We start from the raw sequence: 26,139 nt of genomic DNA on the forward strand, positions 1-26,139 counted from the left end.
TTTGGTCTTTTTTGAGACAGGGTTTCACTGTGCAGTTTAGGCTGGCCTTGAACTCACTTTGTAGCCCAGGCTGGCCTTGAACTTGTAGCCATCCTCCTGCCTCAGCCTCCTAAATGCTAGGATTGCAGGTGTGCACCACCATGCTCAGACTACTCATCTTTCATTTCTTTTTTTTCTTTTTTTTCTTTTAAAAAGAAGAGAAAACAAACACAAAAGCAAAAACACAACAACAAAAAAAAGATACAGAATTTCAAAACAAGGTGATAGGAAATTAACAGTAGTTGTTATAATACACATTGTTATCTTCATAGTAGTTGCTCAGATGACTAGAATGAACTCATCTTTTAAAGAGGGAATTTTTATTTCTAAAAGACAGTCTTGTTTTTTTCCTTCTACAAGTTTCTTCCAACTGGCTCATCGTATATAACCACATGTTGTGGGACTCCATATGCTAGTATTTTGTTCAGACTTTTTATATCTGTATTTGTATAGGATATCGGTCTGTTGTTTTCTTGTGACAGCTTTCTTTGGCTTTAGTGTCGGGGTAATACTAGCCTTATTGAATGAGTTGGGAACTATCCCTCCATAAGGATTGTTGTGAGTTCTTTAAACATTTGATAGAATTCACCAATGAGGCCATCTGGCCCTGCAGTTTTCCTCGTGGTAAATTTTTGATTACTAATAGTTTTGCTTTTTCTGGAACATCATATGTGGTGGTTGGAATTATACAGTATTCAGACTGACTTATTTAGCAGAATTCTTTCTCTTAAGTTTCCTCTGTGTCTTTTCATGTCTTGGTAGCTTTTTTTTTTATCATTGAATAATATTCCACCATGTGGATGTCCTGCAATTTGTCTATGCTTTCACCTATTAGACGATATTTTGATTGTTTACACATTTTGATAATTAAGAATAAAGGTGCTGTAAATGTTTATATGCAAATTTTTGCATAGATATAAGTTTTCAGCTTATTTGGATAAACACTTAGAAATAAAATTGCTAGATCATATGGCCAGCTTATGTTTAACTTTGTAAGAAGCCATCAGGCGGTCTGCCCAAGTAGTTGTCCCAGTGTATATTTTCATCAGCCATGAACAGAGCTCCTGTTGCTGTACATCCTCATCTGGATATAATACTTTCAGTGTTTTGGATGTTAACTTTTTATAGATGGGTGGTGGTATCTTATTTCTAATTCGCAATTTTCCAATGATATGTAATGCTGAGCATCTATTTATATGCTTATTTGCCATCTCTAGTCTTTCGATGAGTTATCTATTCTCTGTTCATATGTTCTGTCTCTTTTTAAATTGAATGTTTGCTTTCTTGTTGTTGAGTTTAAGAGTTGTAAATGTATTTTGGATATAAGTCATTTATCAGATGAGTGTTTTCCAGTTTCTTCCATTTTGTAACTTGTCTTTTCATTCTCTAAAGTGTTCTTTGTAAAGGAGAAGTTTTTAGTTTAATTTCAATGAACCAGTTTTTTTTTTTTTTTTTTTTTTTTGGTACCGGGAATCAAACTCAGAACCTTGCACTTGTCAGGCAGGCGCTTGTGCTGCTGATCTATATACCTGGCCCCCAGCTTTCTTTTATAGGTCATACTCTTAGTAGTATATAAAAAGTCTGTCACTAAACCCAAGGCCATCTAGGTTATTCTGTGTTTGATAGTTTTGTATTTCACTTTTAGGTTTGTAGATCTATTTTGAGTTAACTATTATAAAGCCTGTGCAGGTTTCTTGCAAGTGAATGTCTGTTTATTCCAACATCAACCATTTATTAAAAAGCATCTTTTCTGTAGTTATTTGCCTTCACCCTTTTGTCTAAGATCAGTAGACTGTGTTTGTGTGAATCTATACTTGGGCTGTCCATTTTTTTCCATTGGTTTATTTTTCTGTTCTTTCACCAATACCACAGTCTCTTAATCACTGTAGCTTTATAGTTTGAAGTCAGGTGATGTCAGTCCTCTGACTTCGTTCTTCTTCAATAGTGTGTTGGCTATTTGGAACCTGTTGTCTTCCTATGTAGACTAGAATTCGATTGTTACCTACAAATTAACTTGCTGGGATTTTAGTTGAAATTGTATTGACTCTAGATGAAATTGGGGAGAAATGACATCTTAGCAATGCTGAGCCTTCCTCTCAGTGAATATCTCTCCATTTGCTTAAATTTTGGTGTCTTTCATAAACATCTTGTAGTTTTTCTAATATTAATCTTGCATTTATTATACCTAATATTTTGGGTTTTTTTGGTGGGCCAGTGTAATAGTGTTGTGATATTAATTTAAAGTGTTAATTGTTCATTTCCAGTATAGAGGAAAGAATTGCTCTATGTCTGTTAACTTTGTATCCTGTAACTTTACTGCATTCATTTACATATATATTTTTATTTTTCACTCAATAAAACTAGCAGAGTTAGTATCTTTGCTTGTGATACTGTTTATGAAGCAGTTATAATGTTTTCGTTTTTTCTTTGTAGGGAATGTCTTGGGAAGCATGAGGTGAGCTATAGGCGTAATTTTTAATGTTCATAATTTATACTTGTTCTATATTACAGTGTTTGGAAATAAAGTCTAAATATTGTATTTCAGTGTTGCAAAGAGTAAGTATACAAACAGTTTGTATACTCATTTTAAAAAATGTATGTTTTTTTTTAAGAATTAGCCTCTGTATGTATTCATTATATGTACTTATCATATTGAATTTCTCTTTTAGGAGTGTAATATTTTGCTTCTTGGCATGTATTTGTTGGGGAACTTTTTGATAGGTCACTTTGGTTTTGACAATAAATATTATTATGAAAGCATTTTAGACTTTTGTGAAATTTGTTCTGAAATGATAGCAGATGCATTTTGCAAACAGAAGGTTTTGTGACTGTGTGTGTGTCTTATATTAATTTACTTTTTTTTTTTTTTTTTTTTTTCGGAAAAAAAGGTGAGTCCACTACCATGCCATGCTGTGGGGCCCTACTCCTGTAAGAGAGTTTGTGGAAGAATCTTAGATTGTCAGAATCATACATGTTTGAAAGAATGCCACAAAGTAACTGAAGTTGATGGCTTTACTAGCAAAAACAAGGTAATATCCTTAGATTGAGTGTATTTATGCAGATAGTTTGCTTAAAACATTTTTTTCAACATTAGATCGTAAAATTTTTTATTTTGTTTCAGTATTTTGTCTCTTTCTTGCCCTCCTTCCTTCCTTCTCTTTCTTGAGACACTCAACTTTACAGCTTGGAATGTGTTGCTCCATGTCTTTGTGATACCTCATAGTAATAATGTGCCTTTTAATGTGGAAGTCTTTGCACACTGTACCTGTGTTAATACATGGGATATGATTTTATGACAAAAATACAGAAAATATGTATCTTTTTAGATAGTAGTAATGACACTTCTGTTTCTTTCCATATCTCTGAAATTAGTCAAAACATTTGCTCTCGGCTATTTTTTCACACCTGACACATGATAGATAATGTTCACAATTTTAATAAATTCTGTCTTTTCTTTTACACACATACTGTATGTGTGGTAAACATATGTATATAGAATTCTCTAAAAGCATTTTATAAGCATATATCAGAACTTTGGAGATCTCTAAAAATGTTGGCATTTTACAAGAAGCAAATCAAATTTTAAATAATAAACTATTTTTATTATTTTTTTTAAATTTTATTTTAAAGAAAGTAGTACAGGAGAAACAAACAAAAAAATAGAGCAGTAGCAGCATACCAGTATCACGAACATAAACAAATCAAAGCAAAAACATTCAAAGTGATGTAGGGTCTCAAGACAAATTAATACAAATCAGCAGTGGTTGTTACACTGCATATCACTATCCTCAACTGCATTGCTCAGATTATCAGATGTAAAAATGAAAGATTGCTCAAACCATTAAAGAGAATAAGAAAATAATTCTTTGATAAAACAGTAGAGATAATACCGAGTTTCACTAAACAAGGTGGTAGGAGTTCACCACTGTAATTCCACTGCATATTGTTACCTTCAAACCAGTTGCTCAGACCCAAGCATGCAGTCGATCAGAACATAAAAAATTGTGAGCATTAACTGTTCGTTTCAATACACCATCAGACAACAGCAGTACAGTCATCTCAGCTATTCATATATATGTTCATGCTTTGCCTTCCTTCTTTTTTCTTTCCCTCATCCCAGTCCTTCCTTTCTTTGAGCAATTTCTTTCCCTTTCCTGTCATCTATTGTATGTTTTGAGTTTTTAGTCTTTTTTTTTTTGGTTTTTCTCCGGTACCAGGAACTGAACTCACGACCTTGCTCTTGCCAGGCAGGCGCTTTGCCGCTGAGCTAAATCCCCAACCCCGAGTTTTTAGTCTTTCAAGTTCCTACACCAAGGAGACAATATGATGTTTACACATGTGGGTCTGATTTATTTCACTTATGAGTATGGTATAAACTGTATTTTTAAAAGAATGTTTTTTTCCTAGACTTTCATCTAATAAGGAATCATAATATTAGCAAGTATCTTAATGAGGAACAAACCAGACATTTTAAATATTACTTTGTTATTAAGTAATACTAAATTTACAGATACTTAAATTAATATAAGTTATGCTATTGAAAATTTTACTTACATTGTTAGGTCCTTTAATTGATAATTATAATGCATGACATAAATGTGTGGAATGTCATTCTTGTTTATGTACAAATTATACTTGTAAATATATTACTTATAATTTCTTCATTGATCCATGCCTTGATCCTCAGTAAAAATTTACACATAGTATAATGAAAAAGATACTGGAACTATAAAATCAAACTAGCAAATAATGAAAGGAGCTAAAAGTACTTTAACTGGTTAGGGGATAAATGCTTTATGGCTTTCCTCCTTAGATTTCCAGAAAGTCAGATGAATCAGGAATACTCATTTTCTTGACTGTTGTGGATTGTACCAGTATTCCTTCTTGGTTTAAAACTTTAGTTTTTCTTTTTTGTGTAATGAGAACTACATGAGGTACTTGATAACCAAATTTGTTGTATTCTAAATTGACATAGTCTTTCCTAAAAGGTAGATTTTGATATTAGAAGTAATCCGGAAAGATGGTTTAACAAGTGTAGATTTAGTGGGTTTTGTTTCATAACTAGGAGGAGTTCTTAAGTGATATACTCACATTACTTAGATGATATACTCATGTTGCTTAGATGATTGTTGTAGATATAACTATATAGCCAGAAAGAATAAATAAATTGTGTTTGTGTGTGTGTGTTAAATTTGGTTATGTTTGCATATTTTGTGGTTGATTACTTATTCCTCTTCCAGTCTTTCCTATTTGAATAAATTGTACTGCAATTTCTACTCAGTTGCACAGGTCATTTTTGCTCAGCTGCATAGAAATTATGCTTGATTTCTTATCTTCATTGTTCTTGTTCTGTAAAAAGTCCTGTTAACTTTATGTTTAAAGTAGACATGAAGGGGCTGGGGATTTAGCTCAGCGGCAAAAGCGCCTGCCTGGCAAGCGCAAGGTCGTGAGTTCGGTTCCCGGTACCGGAGGAAAACCAAAAAAAAAAAAAAAAAAAAAAAAAATAAAGTAGACATGAATCTGACCACTTCTTATAACCTCTATTATTATTATCTTCATCTCTGTCACCATCACCTCTTACTTATGTTTCCATAGTATTTTCCCAGCTAACCTTCCACTTCCACTTCTTTTTTCTAAATCAGCCAGATTCATCTTTTTAAAAATGTAAAATAGGTAATATCTCCCTGATTAAACCCTTTAATAGCTTTCAGGCATGCTCAGATTAAAATTGGAAGACCTCCGACTATTGTCCATGAGGCTCGGTAATGATCTGAAGCCTAAGTGCCTTTCCCAACTCTCCTCCAACTACTCAGCTCTCTCTTGCTTGCCCACTTCTGCTTCTGCTCCTGCTGCTTCTTGAGTGTTGAGTTTGTTACCTCATATCATTTGCACTTACTGTTGCTTTTCTCTGGGTTTCTGCATCCAAGAAATCTACATTCCTGTGGCTTACTCCCTTATTTAACCCAGTTTCTATTCAAATCTGAAGTTAATCAGACATGTTTTGTTCTTATTCCTGTCATCCTACTTTCTTAATATATTTTATATTTTTCTTAATATGTTCTTTACCTTTCATGTAAGTTCCAGGAATCACTCTTACCTGTTCCCAGTGCTTAGGGCAATGGCTGGCAAATAAATGCTGAATAAATGTAGAATGGATGAATATACTTCTTGAATCTAAAGAAATAAAAATTATTTATAGGAGGTTTTTTATAGTTTGAAATATTTTTTTCTTTTTAATCCTAAATGCCAAATAGCTTAGATCTTCATTGATATAATGACTGTTACAATTATGGCTGTACTTAGGAATGATAATAAAAATGCTTGACCTTTAAAACTTATTACCTATGTCTGTAGCTTTCTTACATATTTTATCTCAAGTATACCCTGTGAAAATAAAAACAATACAGTATCCTGAAATAAACTACTTTAACATTCTTTGGTAGATTGCTGAGACTAGTTACATTATCAAATCACTAAAGTGGAAAGAGGTGCCCTGTTAAGTTATGCTGAAATGTATGTGTTTACTTGTGAATATAATTTAACTTTAGTTTATTAATTTGCATATTTATATGTTAATAGTACGTTGGGGTTTTTTTTTTTTGGCAGTACTGGGGATTGAACACAGGTTCTCATGCTTGTCAGATAATACACTGCATTTCCAATCTTTTTTTTCTTTTTACTTTTTTTGAAATAATAATCTTGCAAAGTTGCTTAGGCTGGCCCTGAATTTGTGATCCTCTTGCTTCTACTCTCAAAATAGCTACGATTATAGGTGTGTGCCACCAGAGCCAGTGGGTTTTTTTTGTTTGTTTAGGTCAGTGGTGATTTACTTGTTGGGTGGAAATGAATCAATAATGTTTCACACTTTATTTTTTTCTGCCACTGAGTATTTTTTTAGGCAATAATATATGTTCTTTTTAAGTAGGGATACTTCATTTAGTTAAATTTTAAAAATGAGGCAATTTGACAAGGTTTATAGGCACAAAATCTATATGAATAATGGTCATATTGATAGTCTTAATATTCTTCATCTTGAATATTTTTAAGAAGAATGAGAACATGTAACATTTTATTAACTGTTTGTAAAAGCTGCAGAAGTATGTTATTTTAATGGGATATCTAACTTTCATAACTTTAATGTGTAGAAATGTTAGGCTTGTGTACTTAGGTGTTTATCCCATCCAACTTCTCAGGCTGGCCCAGAATGCCTTCGTTGTGAAGAAGGGTGCTCTAAGTCTCGGCCCTTGGGTTGTCCTCATCCATGTGTTTTACCATGTCATCCTGGAGAATGTCCTCCTTGTGTTCAGATGCTTAGGATAAAATGTCACTGCAAGATCACAAGCCTGTATGTGGAATGTAGGTAAGTGGATTGATAAAACATGGTTTTACTAAGGTATTTGAATAGTGTCTCCTTATAATTCAGAATACTTCATAGTATTCTTTAAGAAATGTTGTTCAGTTGTGTTCTGGAAACTCTATAGGCCTGGATTTTTTCTGTAGAGAAGTGGAATGAAGAAATGTAGACTTCTCCATCTTTTAAATACTTCAGTAATTTCAACCAGGAGAATTCTTTTTTTTAATTTTAAAGAGAAAAAGAAAAAAAAATTTCAAAACAAGATGATAGGAGAGTAACAATGGTTAATATGTTGCATATTGTTATCTTTAAATTACTCAGAATACAGGCATAGGCATTCTAGACTCACGCTGTATAAATTCTGAGAGCCAATATTTTTAATTACTTACAGAAAGCCAACCTTGGTGGAGGTGGAGATGGAGAGAGGGGTCAAGAGTGAGGGGAGGAGGGAGAGTAGGGAATGGGGGTAAAGGGGTAAAAAACTCAAGATTTGCTGTAGCCATTTACTAGTCTCCCAGAATAAATATAACTATGATGTATTGCAAATGTTCTCTATTAAAAAGCCAAACGTTTTAAATTTTAAAAATAAATTATTGTGGTTTTTAGTTTTAGAAGTTTTTTTAGAAGGAGTTAATAAGATAATTTTGCATTATTAATGGGCAGATAATGATGCAAGGTTAATCATGTGGTCTTTTACTTCCATTCTTTTTCATAGATTTTTGCTTATTAAATTTTCATCTGCTACTTCAGCATCCATTGATAATTCTGGTGTAAATCAGTTGTTAAAATGATGGTGGGAAATGGCTGTTTTCTAGCTTCTTTGTCATCTCTTCTGCATTTATTAATGGGCTTTTTATTGTAAGGAGTAGCTTTCTTTTCTCTTTCATTTACTAATAGTAATGTGTACCAGTAGATTTAATTTTTATTTTATTTTTTATTGTTTTGTGTTTAAGTTAACTAATGTCAAAGGCCTATGGGAATATCTTTAAGCTAATTTGCATGTCCATTTAACCTGTTTCCATAATTTTTGGATATTTTCTGTCATAATAAAAATGCATGGGATCATTTTTAGGAAATTATTTTCCTTGGAAATTATCACTTTCATGTAGGTTTTTTAGATGAATTTCTGTAGAGGTTTGAAAGGAAGTTGGGTGTAATTTTTAAAAAATGTCTTCTATTTTATAATTGTTCTCTGTCATTTTCAAGTTAAATATTTTTGCTTTCTCCCTCCAGGTTTTATTGTGTTTGGGGATATTAAAAAAATAAGGATTTTGATGAACTGGATTAACTCATTTTTTACTACTTTAATTTCTGCTTTTTTCATTTTTATTGTAAGCATTTTTAAGGGTTGAGCATTGCTTTATATACAGTCCATATATTTATGTGCGTTCTACTTCATCATCGTTGAGAATCGTATATCTGACTCATTTTAGTTTTCCAGTATATTTGTCTTATACTGGAGGTATGGTATTAAAGTCTCATACATTTAGATAGGCATTGTGACTCATGCCTTCAATCCCAGCACTTGGGAGGCTGAGGCAGGAGGATTGCTGCAAGTTCGAGGCCAGCTTGACTCAAACAAACAAAAAAACACTTCATACGTTTTAGTGTTTGTGTGTATCTCTTTGCAAGTGCTGTCATTTTTGCTTCGTAAAGTTGATGATCTGTTCTGTATTGTACAGAATTCTTAACTAGTATGGTTTTGAGCATTAAAAAGTGTCTTCCTTCCTCACATTTAATAATTTCTTGGCTTGGATTGTTTTTTGATCTAATAATTGCAACCCCTTTATTTAAATAGGCAAGCTAAATTCTTTCACAATTTTGACTGTTCATATTATCTTTGTAACTGTTTTGTGATTGCTATTCATCTTCTGTTCTATAACTTGTGTTTCTGTATCTAAGTGATACGGGGTTTTTTATTCTCGTTTTAGAGCTTATTTAGGAGGATTCATGTTCGTGTTTAGTAGTTGGTTACGTTTGTACTTACACCTTTGTAATGCCCTTAGGTACCTATTTTTTTTAGTCATTTACTAAATAGTTTGTCTGCTTTTGATGTTATGGTCTTATTCATACCTGTAGACCCTACATGACAATCAGCTAAAGTATTCCTCTTGTCTATTTTCATCTCCTTTCTCTCATTTTTAGTTGCATTCTTTACTGTTTCAGAGTATGTAACATTCATATGGGCTATGTTCATTCCTACTTTTACTCCTATTTCAGGTTTTTAATTTCATATTTTCATTTTTAACCAGTTGCTGAAGTTTCCCCAGTCTACTCTGGAATGGATAAAGTATTTTCTCTAGTAGATTTGCAGATGCAATATTCCTGAGTTCTTGCATGTTTAAGGTTGTTTCATGGGCATAAAGTCCTTTTTATGTTCTTTTCTAGTTTCTTGAAAATACTGTTTTTTATTCTTTTTCTGTATATTTTGCTGTTGAGAAGTTTGATGTCAGTCTTTTTATAAGTTAATCTTTTGTTTTAACATACCTTAGTTTTACTAAGATGTGACTCACTGAGTTAATAGTTTTGTGTAAATTTTTGTAAAACTTTTCTCAGGTACCTGTCTTGCATATAGATTCAGTATTTTTATTTTCTTTCATTATAGTTTTCAATGAAATACTGGTTCTGTTCCATGTACTTTTTTGTTGTTTTCTTCAAGTATAACAATTGTATGTTTATTGGATCTTCTTCAGTTTTCAGATTCAGCCACTTCTTTTTGACACATTTTTTTTTTCTTGGTTTGGTTTAAATATTCTTGAGTTATTTCACTTTGTCACTTCAAGGATCTTTATTACATATTTCTTCAAGTATGTTCTTCTATATGTTCTTTCATGGCTACCTTGTAGTTTAATTTTCATTTCTGATACAACTTTTACCTTTAAAAATTACCTTCCTGAATTCACTTAACTTCTATATGCATTTCTAATTATTTTTGTTTCCTCGTTTAGGTGTTTAGGTTTTAATTTTCTGATTTAAGATAGTGGTGTGTGGCAGGTGTCCAAGGCCACACTTAGGTTTGGTAATTTGCTAGGAGAACTCAGGATCCAACATATATTATATGGAGGGCTATCTTCTGCTGTAGCAGAAGGATACAGAGCACAGTCAGCAGAGGGAAAAGGCTCTTGAGCTTAACTCTTTTTAACTCTTCCTCTTAACTCTTAACTGTTCTGCACTCTTCTGGTGGTGTTTCAGATCCTCTCATGCTTTGAGACTATTCAGTTTGGAATATTGTGTTCTAGTTCCCTCTGTGTCTCTCTCTGTCTCTGTCTCTCTCTCCTTTTTTGCAGTGCTGCAGAGATTGAACCCAGGGCTTTTTGCACCTTAGGTAGAATGCTCTGCCAGTGAACTACATGTTCAGCCCATTTTCTTTTTCTTTATACTGTACAGATTAAATATCTTTTATCTGAAATGGCTTGGGACCAGAGGTATTTCAGATTTTGGAGTTCTTTGGATTTTTGAATATTTGCTTATCAAATTTTTGGACTAGGGATGTTCAACTAGTAAAGTCTGTGTTAAACATTCTAATGTGAAATCCAAAAGCTCCAATCAGATTTTCAAATTTGGAATACTTAACGTGAAATTATTTGTGGAGGTGGGGCGTGCTGGCAGCGTGGTGAGGTAAGAAGAGATTTTCATCTGCTGGGATATTTTGGTTGTCATTCATTTCCTATAGTAGTTTTCCTATATTTATTTCCTATAGTATTTTTTGTAGATGTAAATTACAAGTCTTCAGTTTCTGTGTATAGAGCTATCCTGGTTTTGGATTATTTGCTACTCTGGTGTTGAGAGGAGGTGTTAAACACTGTTTTATTTTCTTTGGTCTTTCAGGTTTCTAAATTTCCTTTTTTGCTGATTTTCCTCTTCATCATATAATTCTCTAAAGGTGCTTCTTCTCAGAGTGTTGCTTTTTAAAGGTCCGTCCTTTTAGTTAATGCTCTCATCCACCAGCGGTTTTTGTTAGTGCGTTTACACCTATTTTTTTCCTGGTGTGATTTCGGCTCTGTACTCCCTTCTCTTTTCTGTTCAGTTTATCCAGAACTTCCTAGTTCTGGGAATACTTACGGTAGTAACTTGAGACATATTTGCTAGATATTTATATTTATTTTTCTACAAATACGTATTAAAGCATATATTTTATATATAAAGTGTTATTAATTCACTTACTTTCCTTTCACTGAATTACTTCACATGCTGTTTTTCCTTTTAGTCCCTTTCAGCTTTGTCTGATTCTTTTCAGAAAGTAGACAGAAAAGGCACAAATCTTGAAAAACTGATTTATTCTTAATTATAGAGTAACAGGAACAAAATGATGCTACTCCTAAGTCCAGAAGTTAACATCATCTTACACCTCGTAATAAAGAAAAATATGCAACAATATTTAATAGGGCCACTATAAATACTTAATAGTACTAAGTGAAACTGTGAGGAAAATTGAAATATTAGAGTATATGTGGATAAATTTATACAGCTAATATAAACATTTAATGTAGTAATTTTAATTAACGTTAATGATATTAAACTTATGGTTACTTTGGCAGTTTTGTCTAGTGAAGGGAAATAGGAAAAGAAAAAGGAAAGAAGAAAGGTAATGTGTAAAGGGAAATGAAATATTTATGATAGTGAGTTTTAGATTTTTGCTAGTTACTATCTATTGCAGTTCTTTTAGAAAGTAAATTCTCTTTAATGTTTGTGACTTTTTTGAATCAAATATGAAAGCATAAAAGCTGACCTGAGACCAATTTCTAGCATGAGGGTATCATCAAAATATATGGTAGATGTTTAAATTAAAAAAAAATTTACCATAATGAAAGACACATAGCTATTACTCTTTATCCAAATACTTCCCCTCACTTTGAGCACACTTATCCCATCATCATTCTTCTCTTTCTGAAGCAGTTAAGGGAGTCCTCTTTGTATCTTTTCGGGATATCATCATAAATACGGGAAAGCTACTTCCAAGTGCCATCCAACAGAAAAGCAGGCCGGTAAAAACATTATGGTGTGTTCTTACTTGGATCTGGGTCTGTGTCTCTTTTGACTCTTTCCCAAAGTCAAAAAGTGGCCTTGAAAGGTGAACATTTTGAATCTATTCAGGAAATTGAGGCAGCCACAGCAGTACCACTAGACATAAAAGAGGACTTCCAGAACTGCCTCAGAAAGTGGCAAGGATGATAGGATATGTGTGTTGGGGGGTGGGGGGAGTATATTGAACTAGTGGCAATATATCTGGATTAAATTTTTAAAAATTTAAAATTTATTTTCCAATCATACCTCATAGTGTACACAAAAGCAACTGACAAAAGCTTTTCTGATAAACTGACTGCATTTCTCGCTGGATAGCCTGAATTCTTTAACTTAACATATTAAATAGTAGTTTTTAATTTTTTTTGCAGTCTCTAATGATGAATTATAATTAAAGAGTTATAATGATTGATTCATAGAGAAAGGTAGAACTATTAGAGATGCCAGGTACCAGCTATGGATGGTATATTTTGTGTGTCTTGTACTTCTTTCTTGTAATGATTGCCTTTTTGATATTTGATTTGTTGTCCTGATAGTTTGAGTTAGCAGAACATTAAGTAATTTGAAGATAATTGTTTAGATAAACTATATCAAGAAAAAATGAAATGTGTTTATGGGTATATTTGACACTGAATTACAAGAGCTTTTTTTCCTCATATTTTTAGAAAAATTGTGGTATGAAATCAACTTTTTGACCATCATCAAAACTTTCTTTATTTTTAGAAAAATAACTACAGCTGATGTAAATGAAAAGAACCTCCTCAGTTGTTGCAAAAATCAGTGCCCTAAAGAGGTAAGCTGTGATTGGAATTTTTTAGCTGGGCTCCTGGGGCACTTATTCCTCTGAGACTTTCTTTCTTGTTTGTTCATCTTTTCAAGTCTTTCTAGTGAGTCTCTTGCATGTGGTAGATGTCTGTAAAAATCTGACATATGTGGTTAGGATAGATGCACATCTCTTTTTGGAATTTGGGGATATTAGGACTAGTAACAACCATTTGAAGATTTTCTTTTTTAAAGAAATGATTTTAAAGATACATTTATGCAAATAAAATATTTACCTTGTGTTAACTCCCTAATGTGATTCAGGCTTTAAATAGAAATAACTGTGTGAGAGTAGACTCATAGTAAGTTGTTAAAAAGAAAGTATGTGCGTGTGTATGTGTGCTTGCATACATGTGTAGTGGACATAGTGTGGGAGGATAAACATTCCCATCTGCAGTGTTTTGAAGATGCCTCCATAGAAGACAGACTTCGGCACATTTTCATTGTGGCATTAGGTCCTGGTGTTATTCATCATTAATATACAGCATTCATATAGAAAGTTGTGGGGTTTGTGTTTTGTTTTCTTTTGAGACAGGGTCTCACTATGTAGTTCATCCTGGCCTTAAATTCACTAAGCCTCTCAAGTACTGGGATTACAGGTGTGTGTCACAATTGTAGGTTTAAAAAAAAATACTTGGTTGCTTATACAAGCATTGTAGTCCAACTAAAATTACCAAAAGTGGTTAAAAAATTGTTCAGAATAAAAAGTTAAAAACGAACCAGTGATTTATCCTCACAATAATTTGGGAAACCATAGTAGTTCATTTTATGTGAGTAATCTGAAAGTGTTGTATAGACATTTCAGAATGAATCATTTTGACTACAGATGTACTAAATATTACTTCCTTTCCTTTAAATACTTCATTTTTCTGCATTCACCTGAATGTTTCTTGTCCTACTGTGAGAGTTGACAATTAAGTCTTAAATATAAGTCTATGATTAAATCTAAAACAAGAATCACTGTGTGGATTTGGACCACTTTTTGTGTACCTCTATTTAAGAATTTGAAGAGTGAACTTGGGAAGTTTAAGATTATGAAAGGAAAGACCATTTCAAATAATAAATGATTATTTTAATAATTCTGTCAGTTATATAATGAAAATAAAGTACCTGGATATTTCAAATTTTGTGAATTCTTCAAATCCTAAAAATTTTTTTGTTAAAATAAAATTTCTTCTGTCTCTAAATTTTCTTCTGTTCAGGTCCTAGATAGTAAATAGCTGAGAATATTTTACTTTTAATCTGATTCAGTAACTTGACATGATTTTTCAGGTAGAAATATGACTATTCAGTTCTTGCCTTGCAGTTTAGCATTGCCTTAGCTGTGATTAAGTGGTGATGCTATTGTAGCATTCAACAAGACTAGATGAATAGCTACAGTTTATTTAAAAATTTATTTTCTGTTATTACTCATTTTCAAGATTAGGAATTTAGGTCATTTTGAAGTCCCTAGTCTTGCTAGAATATCCTTGGGCTTCCTCAAAAAATAGATCCGTAGGTGATAATTCAAGTAGCACTTATAGTTTAGAATGAGCTAGGAGTGCACAGGTGAATTTCGTATGTCTAGTAGAAGTCATATTGGTTTGTGGCCTCTTGACATTGGTAAAGCTTCAGTAGTGATTCTCAGACTTTAATATGTACCAGAATCGCTTCAAGGGCTTGTTAAAACTGATTGCTGAGTTGCATTCCATAGTCTCTGATTTTGTAGTGTGGAGCCCAAGATTTGCATTCTTAAATAATAGTGATTGTTTTGGCCCGGGAACATACTTTGAGAATCACTGAACCACATATTTAATTTATAATGAAAGAAATATATCCCTTTGAATCCAGGACATATTTTATAGTTAAGGTATAAGGTTCTTATAAATTGTAATGTACTAGATATTTATTTTCTATGTTCTTCTAAATTCTGTTTATTTCCTCCTCCTCTCTTCCTACTGTACATTTGTTTTGAGCAGGGACATTCTCTTTGTGCCTAGTAACCTAGTTTCCTGCCTCCCTAGTTGGTAAATGTTTATTGAATACCTATGAACAATGAAATGTAGGAATGGCATGACATATTCTTCCTGCTGTACTGCTTCTCTTACATATATTGTACACTGTGTTTTCTAGGTGGTTTAATTAGATAAGAGTTCTTCAGTATTATTTCTGTTACTTTGCAGTCCTAAGGGTTGAGCTTTCACACTGAGCTACAATCTCTAGCCCTTTTCATTTTTGAATATTGATCTTGCTAAGTTGATCAGGCTGTGTTCGAATGTGTGATCCCCCCACTTCAGCCTCCCCAGTTGTGTGGATTCTTCCACACCAGCTAGGCTTGATTTCAGTGAAAATACAAAGATGCCATTCATAACTGTACCTTGAAACTATACCATTTATGTGTATTTCAGCTTTTTTCTTTAGGAGATAAAAAGAGGAACCAAATGGAACCACATAGAACACAGCTTAAGTTACTTCTAAAAGCTTTTTAAAATGTTAATTGAAAAACAGTTATATTTATTATGTACATCATGTTGTTTTGAAATATGTATGAATTTGAGTAAATCAAGCTAATTATCTTATTACCTCACCTTTTTTATGGTTAGTGTATTTAAAATCTACTCTTTCAACAATATCATGCCTGGTTGTAATCAACCATGTTGTACAATAGATCTGTTGAGTTTAGTTTTCCTGTCTTAACTAAAATTTTGTACCCTTCAACATTTTTCCAATGCTCCTACCCTACACCAGCCTCTGAAAACTATGGTTTTCTACTGGTGACTTTTGAGTTCAGCTTTTAAAAAATTCTACATGCAAGTGACATTATGTTATTTCTACTTTCAAAACTTACTTCTGAATTTGGTTTCATCATTCTTATGCAAGCTATGTTACTTTTTACTTGGGCAAATTACTTACTGTCTCTGCAACTCCAGTTGCTCCTACATAAAGTGGGGCAGTAATTCCCATTTCAGAGTGTTTCTGTGTTTTAGTGAAGTAACAACTTGTACTAATGTATGGTAAGCACTGTGTATGTGCTAGCTATGGTAATGACAGTGTGCATATTTATCTACAAACAGTATTGTTTTATAAGTTCTTTACTTTAGAAAATTTCTTCCTTGCTTTCTCACTCACTCTCTTACTCTCTAGAACCATTGATTTTAAGTTCACCTAAAGTGGTCAGTTACTTTCAGAGAAGATATAATTCAGAGATTGAGGAAAGCACAGGAAGGTGTAGAGGCATAATTTGAGGGGAAGAGGGGTTGGTGGTAAGCCAGTGCCAAATGCTTGGTTTCTTTATGAAGTCAGGCCACAAGTAGTATAGGAACTGTAAGAGTAAAGTTAAAGAACATGAAGACTTGAAACAACCACTGTACACCACGTGTTTGATATATGGGTAAATATTGAGCTGGTTAAGCAGTGTGCAGGGCCTAGTGTTACCTGTGTAGGGAACAACAAAACTGAAGTGGTTCAGCAGTGCCTAGAGTAAAACCCACTCTTTAGCGGTTTGCCCTACTGTAAGATAAGGATTCTGAATTTCTTAAAGTGAGCTGTCAGTAGTTGGAAGACCATTGCCCTCAAGTAACATAATAATTTTTAGTATAATGGCTACATTTCTTGAACACATTTTAATCCTCACAACAGCTTTAGGAAAGTGCTATTACTCTTCACAATGTTACATATGAAACAGAAGAGCCAGGTGATTTGATTGAGGTCTCAAAGTTAGCAAACAGAGAATCTGTGATTCATTTCTAGGTAGTCTAATTTTGAAGTTAATCTCTGACGGATAGTGTATTTTGAAAGTGCCTAAAAAAGAGAGGGGTGTGCATGTGTCTGTTGTCAGAGTTCAAGACAATATGAGCAGAATCACAATAGCTTAGAAATAGATTTCTTACATAACTATTATTTATGTATAGGCAGACTCACTATGGTAATTTAAACTGTATCTTTAAGTGTGGATAACATTTGAGTAGACAGAGGGATACAGTGTTTCATCTGAAAGCTTGAGTGGAATTAGGAGGGTAGTAAATAATGAAAGATAAGGAGTACTTAGACATCATGGCAATTTGAGTTGTTTTTACTACCTAAATAAAATATATTAATACATAATGTAAAGGGTAAATGTTTTAGAGTAAAAGGGTGAACATTTGTAACACAATATAGTAGCTTAAGGATGAGGAAGGTTTCTTTTTCCTTATATGACTGTACAGCGATAGTAGTTGTGTCACTGTGTTTCGTATATTATTCCTGCAGGGAGCCAGCTGGCCAGGCAACTCTGGTCTTTGGCATCCAGTTTTCATGATTGCTACAGATTTCCTTATTTCCAGCACATGAAGTAACATTGTGGAAATATGTGCAAGCACACTTGTGAATAGTCCATTGACTGAATCTTAATCACATGGCTATAACTAGCTGCAAGGGTAGCTGTAAGATCTACTATTAGAGTGAGCTGGGGAGAACATTGAAAATTTCTTTATAAATTATCTAAAAGAAGAATGTTGGAAAATTAGCCCATTTGTTAGCCAGGATTGATTTGGCCTATGTGTGATGGAATCTTTCTTAAAATAGTTGTTGGGGTATAGGAGGATGGCAAATATTACCAAAATGTAAATATGAAGTTGCTTTATTTTGGTTTTATTTTAGCTTCCTTGTGGTCATAGATGCAAAGAGATGTGTCATCCTGGTGAATGTCCCTTTAATTGCAACCAGAAGGTTAAACTTAGATGTCCTTGTAAAAGAATAAAAAAGGTATGTATTCTAAGTCATTGAAAATACTTTTTCTGTGTAAATTTTTGTTTTGTTTGGCTTGGTCTGTATGGTATGTTCTTTGGGTTTACTTTTTTGTCTTCTCATTCCAAGTCTTCTTGGAATCTTTTGTTATAATTAAAAAAGAGTCTGCTTACTTCAATAAGTGCTTAATTTTAAAAATCAGCTTTGGCAATTTAATTTTCTTCGGCTTAACAATTAAATATTGTTTTCTATTGGAGTCAAGCTCCATGCTTGGATAGAGAATCAGTATGCTCTAGATTTGAGGTCTCTGAAGGAGCAACATGTTTTGAGTGATAAAGTGGGTTTCCTAGTTTAAGAAATGGTCTGGAATTAAACTTTGTTGTTCTAATTCATTAAAGTTCTTTGCCAGTAGTATTCTTTTGAAAATATTTCCTTTGAAAGACCTCACAGGCACAGCCTCATGAGTAAAATAACACTCAAACTCGGGAAGAATTAATCTTAAGATAAAATAACAGTAATGAGGTGAAGACTAATGATTGGAAGCCACAGCAGAAACAAATTATATACAGTTTAACAACATTTGTGAAGGAAAAGATAGGTTTTTTTCATTTGTAATTTTGACTTCCTGCTGGCAGATGGCACCCTGGACTCCTTTGAAACTTTGTTTTATGTTGATTTTTGATTTACCATATTTCATGTTAATACTATTTCATGTATTAAGTATTTGGTTGTTCAGGTGCATTAGTCACATTTTAAGAGCTCATGAATAGTTATTACTACTCTTCTAGCTAGTACAGATTTGGAGCATTTCTGTTATCTAGAAAACTGTGTTTGCTAGAACTGTTGCACAACATTTTATTCCCTGGAAGCTAGAGTAATAACAAAAAGCAGTAAAAAAAAGAATAAAAATAAAATGGGCCAAGTCGCTAGTGGTACCTAGTAAATAATTATTAGATGGATTATTTTAACTGTTGCTACTTACTTTTTATTTAAGAGAAAATAGAGGAGTAATCATCATTTGAACCAAGATATTTAATGCTTATTACTATAACAACATTAAACATTAATGATAAATATTTATAACCATAAGCTGTTGATAAATTTTTTTATGGCATACACTTGTGAATTTGAAGGAAAGATCATTTAAGATTTGAAATTTGGATTTTCTGTAGGAATTGCAGTGCAGTAAAGTACGTGAAAATCAGGTTTCTATAGAATGTGACACAACATGCAAGGAAATGAAGCGGAAAGCATCTGAGGTAATGTCTCAAGTATCTTTTTAATGTGCTAATGGCTTTTCTCCACCTATTTTGTGCATTTATTTATGTGCTCATTAAAAACAATTTAAAATCTCATGTTTCTCTTTTTTATCATAAAAGCTAAGTTTTATGGTCTTATTTTGAATCCAAGGCATGCTTTTCATTGTCCACTGTGTACCTAAGTTTTACATCCTTCATGCAAGTAGTGTGTCTACTCTGGGCCATGGTCATTTGTTTCAATGTTAGCATAAGTCTCCTGGAAATTAGATTAAAACAATACAAAAGGATTTGGGACTATTTTTCACGTTACTGTTTTCCTTTTCAAACCCATCAAGGAGTAAACTCTTGATTTTGTTACAACTAAGGGTTCCCTTTCAGATACAGTATTTGAAAAATGGTCAGTTTCAGCTGTAGGGAATTGTAATATTTAGTACTTGATTCTAGATTCCTAATAAGATAATTTAATGGAGAAATTCAGAATTTAAAAGTATTTCAGTTTATAGTGTTTTAACACTTTGAATTGTGATTTGATGTCTAACATAGTTAAAAGGAAATAATTATTTAAGGAATCACACTCCCTCCACCACCACTTTTAATCTATTAAATTGTGTCTAATAAAACTTCTCAGTATAATATTATATTCCTTTAAACAGTTTCTAATACGAGACTTCCAAAATTTGCTATAGGTTAGTAGAGCCTGGGTGAGAAGATAGTAATTCTTTCTCTACAAAATTCGATAATTAAAATTTTACTTGTTTTATACTATGCATATAAACAGATAAAAGAAGCTGAAGCCAAAGCTGCTCTTGAAGAGGAAAAACGAAGACAACAGGTAACTGACCAAAATAATTTATGTTTCTTATGTCTGTGCTACTGGCTTTACTGTTACTTTTGTGCAAACATAAGATACATGCCAAATACAGATGAACTAAATTCAACTCTCATCTGAACTGAATATAACATAGTTCCTATAAAACAAAAATGAACCATCTATTTACTTCATTTCAGGTGTGCCAAAACTCTAAGGCATAGATCTTGCATATTCCAAAGTATTGTGTATCTTTCCAGTTTACTTCCTTACCAATTTCATTCACTTTCTCACCATAAGAGCTTTAAGTCTTCTTCTGGTGAAGGAGTAGTAGAAAGGATATCATGTCATCATTGTAAAGCATCTTCCGAACCCGTGTCTTCACTCATGTGAAAGTACTGAGGTTTTCCACACGTTGCAAAAAATACATTTGTTTCAATAATGTATTCCCTTATATCCCCATTAGATCCTGAAATTTAGGTCTATCATCTGTTCTTTGTTATAACCCAGACAACAAGTATATTCCTGGTATCCCGTTTGCTCAAATACTGATTGTATGCTCCAAAGAGTGGCTTCACCTCCTAATACGATGTGTAATTAATCACTTGTTAATTTGCACCCTGAGATGCTTTATACTTATAAACTAAATTAACTACTTTTATGAATGAAAGGATTAAAACTTACAAGACTTGGGGGAGGACATTAGAACAATTGGTGTGGCAAATAAAGATTGGCCAAGATGACCACTGATGTTTTATTAGTCTGTAAAGTTGATTTGCCTAATATCCTCATAATAAATTACCAAAGCTAATACTGGCTGGAATCCTGGGCAATTAAATTATTAGATTTTTATTCCCAACACCATTTTATGGACAATTATGGATGAAAAATCTTAAACATATTCCTATTTACTGACTTTCAGCAGAATGTATAGAAGCTAATGTGTACTTATAGACTATGGGTCATTATTTCAGCATCAATTTTTTTTTTTTTTTTTTGGTTTTTTGGTTTTTCTCCGGTACCGGGAACCAAACTCATGACCTTGTGCTTGCCAAGCAGGCGCCTTTGCCGCTGAGCTAAATCCCCAGCCCCCAGCATCAATTATTTTACTGTCCATGGTCCTCAAATTTGGTTGCTTTTAAGCTATTTTGACTTTTTTCTATATATAATAACCACTTGGGAGTAGTTCGTTTTTTCTTGCTCATGGAAGAATGCTACTTTATATTAAATGAAGTATATTGTTAGGTCTTTTTCATTTGTAGTTAAAGTAATGAATATGTTAATTGAAGTTTACATTTCCTTTTATTATGTAAACATTTACAGACTCATATTTTGAAGTAATACTTTAATTACTAATTAAAAGTAATTAGTAATTAAAGTATTTGAAGTATTTATTAGTAATATTAATACTTAGTATTTTAGAAGCTCATGTTTTAGTAACTATGTACTATAGTGTGTCATAATATATTATCATAGTGTATAGAAGTTTAATAAATACTTAGCAGTCAAATAAAAATCCACATTTGATAATGACTGTAACCCAGTTATCCTTTTTTAGAACTAGCTTATAGTTCTTTAGTTTTTACATTAAAACCTAAAGCATCTTTTTTATTCCTTGAAGAATTTTTACTGTGTTTTTAAAAAATATGTTTGATGAAGAGAAGAATTGAGTGTTGGCAATTTTTTTCATTATTCATTTGAATTTTTTCCCTAAAACCACTAATATGTATTTCTTGAGTTGCAATTTCATTTTTGAATTGTAAGTTTCTTTTCTCGTTGGGCATCTCTTAGCACTCCCAAAGAGCTGATACTGAAATATGACTGCGTTAAAAGTATAAAACTGATGTCTGTTTTATAGGGCCCCAGTTTAATCAGCTGTTTTAATATTTATTTTTAAAGTTAGGCCTGTAGTCCGAAATAATCTCTGCTATCATTCCTCAGACCCCTTTCTGCTTCTCTAATTTAATTCTGAATTTGGTGAGTACAGTCAGCAGTGGAGAGAGGTGGTGCACTCAGATTAACATATTTACACTGTTGCTCTTCGGATATTTCCCATATTGATTTATTTTAGTTCAGATGAAAGGTTTCAAATAAATGTATACATTGAATTTAATACAAATTAAACTTTTGATTTAGGCTGAACTGGAGGCTTTTGAAAACAGATTGAAGGGTCGTCGGAAGAAGAACAGAAAAAGAGATGAAGTGGCAGTTGAGCTATCGTTTTGGCAAAAATACAGATACTATTTTCTTTCAGTGTGTGGAGTTGCAGTGGCAGTGTTTGCATGGTACATCACCGATGGTACAAATTAAATAAAATGCTTTATCTTTTAATATACCTCAGATTGAATTTAGATAAATTGTTAAGTTTGGGATATTAAACAGTGTGTTTTGTAGAACGTAATATATATTCATTCATCTCTGTATTCTCCAGCTCTTGTTAGAAGTACAGAATGTTAAGCTTTATCTTAATTAGTATTCTAGAATGGACAGTATAACACTTAAAGCATGACTGAAATTGTAAAATATTTCATAAGGCTTAGCTAGTGACAGTTACATGTTTGTCATTCATTGTGCTTCTTTGTATTAGTTGTTTCATTTAATATTTGAAACACAACTTTTTTGGATTTTTTTAACTCAGATGAAACTGACTGAGCCATATGTGTAGTTAAGAGGAAAATTTCTCAATGTTTCAGTTATTTAGTACTTTTTTTGATCATGTAACTGTATTTTTTAAGAAGTAATTCTCTGAAAGACCTGTTAAATTGTAACATGAAGCTTTATTAGATTTTAGAAGTTGGTGAGAACTTATCAGTCATTGAAATAAATTTCAGTGTATTCCTCAGAAAAGATAGTTGTTTCAACAAATGCAAGGCTAAGTTCCTCACATATGGCTGGTTTCTGTGCAAGTAGCTTTCAACTGAAGTTGGCATGTTTTGTAAAACTTGTATCTTTTAAAGATAATAATAAAAGAAAAACTAATATTTATGAGCAATATGTGCTGAGCACGGGGTTTATATATGGAAATGATTCTCATTTTTCTTTACCACAGTCTTAGGTAGATTACAGCTAGAAATAATCCTTATGAAAACAAATCAGTGAGTACCACTAAGCCAGTTCTGTTGAAGTTGTTAAGTCTTTTTAAGTAGATTTGCTATTTAATTTTTGTATCGTTAATATTTTCATTAAAACTTTCATATCAAATTTCTAATTAGAATATTTGTTATTATTTAAAACATCTAGGAAACTGTAATTTTAGGGTAGGGATTAGTATCAGTGTATTTGATGTAGAACTTAGAAACTGATACTAAAAACATCCAGCTGAAAAGTGGTGCAAGTGTATTTTTAAACAGGAGTCCAAAGGAAGATTGTAAAATTTGTTGGATTTAACTGAAAAATCTTCAGTGTCATTCTTTTTAATCAGATGTTAGCAGGTGTGCAGAATTAAAGGGCATTCATTCATTTGCTGTATTTATGTTTTGATTTGAGGGCTTTTAAAATTTTTTCTGTGGCTTTCTTAATATTGTAGTTACTGGGTTGGTATATTGGAAGCTCTAATATACCATGAGCTCAAGGTAGGACCTGATTTAACCAAAATCAGTCTAAAATATGAGTGACCAAAGATTTGTGTGGCAATCCATTTTCATGTATATCAGAATGTTGGCTGATTAAACAAGCCTGAAGCCTAATATATGCCAGTTGTTGGGCTTCTGTTCATGGTAAGTTTTTCTTTTTTCTTTTTTTCCCCCTGCACTGTGGGAAGAATTTAGTGAGCAGAGGAAGGAGATTATGAATGATAAACTGAGTTGTTGGTTGTTTTTTGTTTGACTAGCTCAGAGCTTAATTCATCCAGATTCACAGCTATTCATTCATTGAGTTTTCAGATATATGTTAAAGATCTGAAGAATCTAGGCGAGGGTACGGATTGTCCCATGGCAATGTCCCATACAAGTTTGTATCAGGAGGACAAGGAATCTGCCCTGGAAGACTGAAAGCTCTGCACTGGAAAGCCCAAGGGCTGGTGCTGGAAGGTAGACAGTCTGTACTTACGAAAGTTTTAAAGGGGTGCAGTTTCATGACTGTGAGAAGCAGAGGGCGTAAAAGTGGGGAGGGTAAAAGTGGGGAGAAAGATGATTTTACTCCAGAAAGAATGGCCATCATTAAGAAACCAGATAATAACAAATACTGGCAAGGTTGTGAGGGAAAGGAACCTTCCTATATTGGTGGAAATGTAAACTAGTATAATCACTATGGAAGTCAGTATGGAGCTTCCTCAAACTAAAAATAGAAATTCCATTCAACCAGTTATTCCCCTTCTAGGTATCTTCCCAAAGGAGTTAAAGTCATAACCTTGTAGTGATAACATGCGTACCCATATTTATAGCAGCACAATTTCTAATAGCTAAATTTTGGAAGCGGCCTTCCAAAATTTGGACATATGTCCATCCACAGAAAAATGGATAAAGAAAACGGATACTTACACATAATGAAGTACTACTCTGTTATGAAGGATAAACTTGAGGCATTCATAGGTAAATGGATGTACCTTGAGACCATAATACTGAAGTAAGTCAGACACACAAAGTTAGATATCACATGGTTTCTCTTCTATAAGAAACCCAGAATATGAAGAACAAAACAAAAGAGATAATAGGAAGTAGAGTGATCTTTTTCAAATGGGAAGGGGTGGAGAGAAAGCTGGAAAGAGGGGAGAGAAAAGGGATAAAAAAAAATTGAGAGACAAAAATGGAAATAGAACTTTGCCACATGGGAAGGAGACCAAGAGTTGGAGGGAACAGGTGGGATGAGAAGGGGAGGGGACAAGAAAATTAAGATGTGCTGTGTACACTGCCCTCAATAAATGGGGAGCATAAAGTACCACAAACATGGACTAATAAAAAATTTTATAAAGGTTAAGTGAGGCTAAATGTCTAAATACTTAAGTAATTTGCCTTGAGTGAATGTACTACAGATTGTTCTTTATGCTTCATTTTGAACTAAAGAAATTGAAAAAGTTACCAAATAGCCAGTAAGAAGGGCATAGATAAAATTGTGAATGTGATGGTCAGTTTCGTATTTAGCTGTCACATGAACAGTGTAATGTATATATTACATTACACTATTCACAGTAGAAGAAGTGTTTTACCCATCTGTTTGAAATTTATGGATGGGCCAGGAATGTAGCTCAGTGGCCTAAGCACCTGGCTAGCAAGTGCTAAGTCCTAAGTTCAATTCCTGGTACCAAAAAAAAGGTGAAATTTATGGAATTTATATTGAAAACTTTAAGATTTTTCACTTTAAACATTTAGATCTATGAACCCCTAATATTTTTACTTCAGTTTCACTGTTTATACCCAAATTAACTTTAAACAAATAGGGGTAATTGTTACTGAAATTGCCAAAGGAACTTTATTGAAACACGACTTCATAGAACTTGTTTTTTGTAAAGAAGTCTGTTAGGTTGCTAATGTTAATTTTAAGTATAGGTATATCTGTTAGTGTTCAAAGGTGACAAGAGTTTTATTTTTTTGAGACAGCGTCTCATTCTCACTATGTAGTTTAGACTGGCCTTGAACTCACCACGTAGCCCCTACTGGCCTTGAAATCATGGCAATCTCTTGCCTCATCCTCCTGAGTGCTGGGAATACAGGCATGCATCACTATCCCTGTACCCTGTAGGAATTTTAAAGACCCAATATGGAGAGATATAAAGCGTTCCATTTCCCTTCAAAGAACTTTTTTCCCCTTAGATGCCTGGTACAATCAAAGCTTCTGCTGTCACCATGTATAATCTATTTTGTGGGTCCCTCTAGCTAAACTGGGAACTAAGGACTAAGCCAGATTAAGGTAGCAGTAGGAAAGAAGGGTCACACATTGAGGGGTCAGCTCATTGCCAGAGGTGACTTTCTGAGCTTCAGGTCTTGGAGGACTTGGACCTCATTCAGCCTTTAATAATCAAAGTTATTAAAACAGTTGAAGGTGCTGTGATCTAAAGAGGAATGGAAGATTAGTTGGGTGTTGGGTCAGGAACACTAAAGGTACAGCAGGAGCCAACATTTCCGCTGGCCAGCAGTAAAGAGGACAGAAAGATAAAAGGTACCAAAAAAGCTATGAGGACCCATGTGACTCTTCCA

The 26,139-nt window shown here is 33.2% G+C and overlaps 1 protein-coding gene across 2 annotated transcripts in view; it reads left to right on the top strand.

Annotated features, from left to right (window-relative positions):
* The window catches only part of Nfxl1 (nuclear transcription factor, X-box binding-like 1), a 49,393-nt gene extending 25,926 nt beyond the window's left edge, over positions 1-23,467 (top strand). For both annotated transcript variants that reach the window (XM_005391889.2, XM_005391888.2), the window contains exons 15-22: positions 2,473-2,494; positions 2,928-3,068; positions 7,233-7,399; positions 13,139-13,208; positions 17,855-17,959; positions 19,114-19,200; positions 19,979-20,032; positions 22,145-23,467. In XM_005391889.2, coding sequence (XP_005391946.1) covers positions 2,473-2,494; positions 2,928-3,068; positions 7,233-7,399; positions 13,139-13,208; positions 17,855-17,959; positions 19,114-19,200; positions 19,979-20,032; positions 22,145-22,318 — 820 coding nt within the window. In that variant the 3' untranslated portion in view covers positions 22,319-23,467. The remainder of the gene's footprint in view (positions 1-2,472; positions 2,495-2,927; positions 3,069-7,232; positions 7,400-13,138; positions 13,209-17,854; positions 17,960-19,113; positions 19,201-19,978; positions 20,033-22,144) is intronic.
* Positions 23,468-26,139: the final 2,672 nt, after the last annotated feature.

This window comes from Chinchilla lanigera, unplaced genomic scaffold (genome assembly GCF_000276665.1).
Source record: "Chinchilla lanigera isolate Chin_1 unplaced genomic scaffold, ChiLan1.0 scaffold00042, whole genome shotgun sequence".
NCBI lineage: Eukaryota > Metazoa > Chordata > Mammalia > Rodentia > Chinchillidae > Chinchilla > Chinchilla lanigera.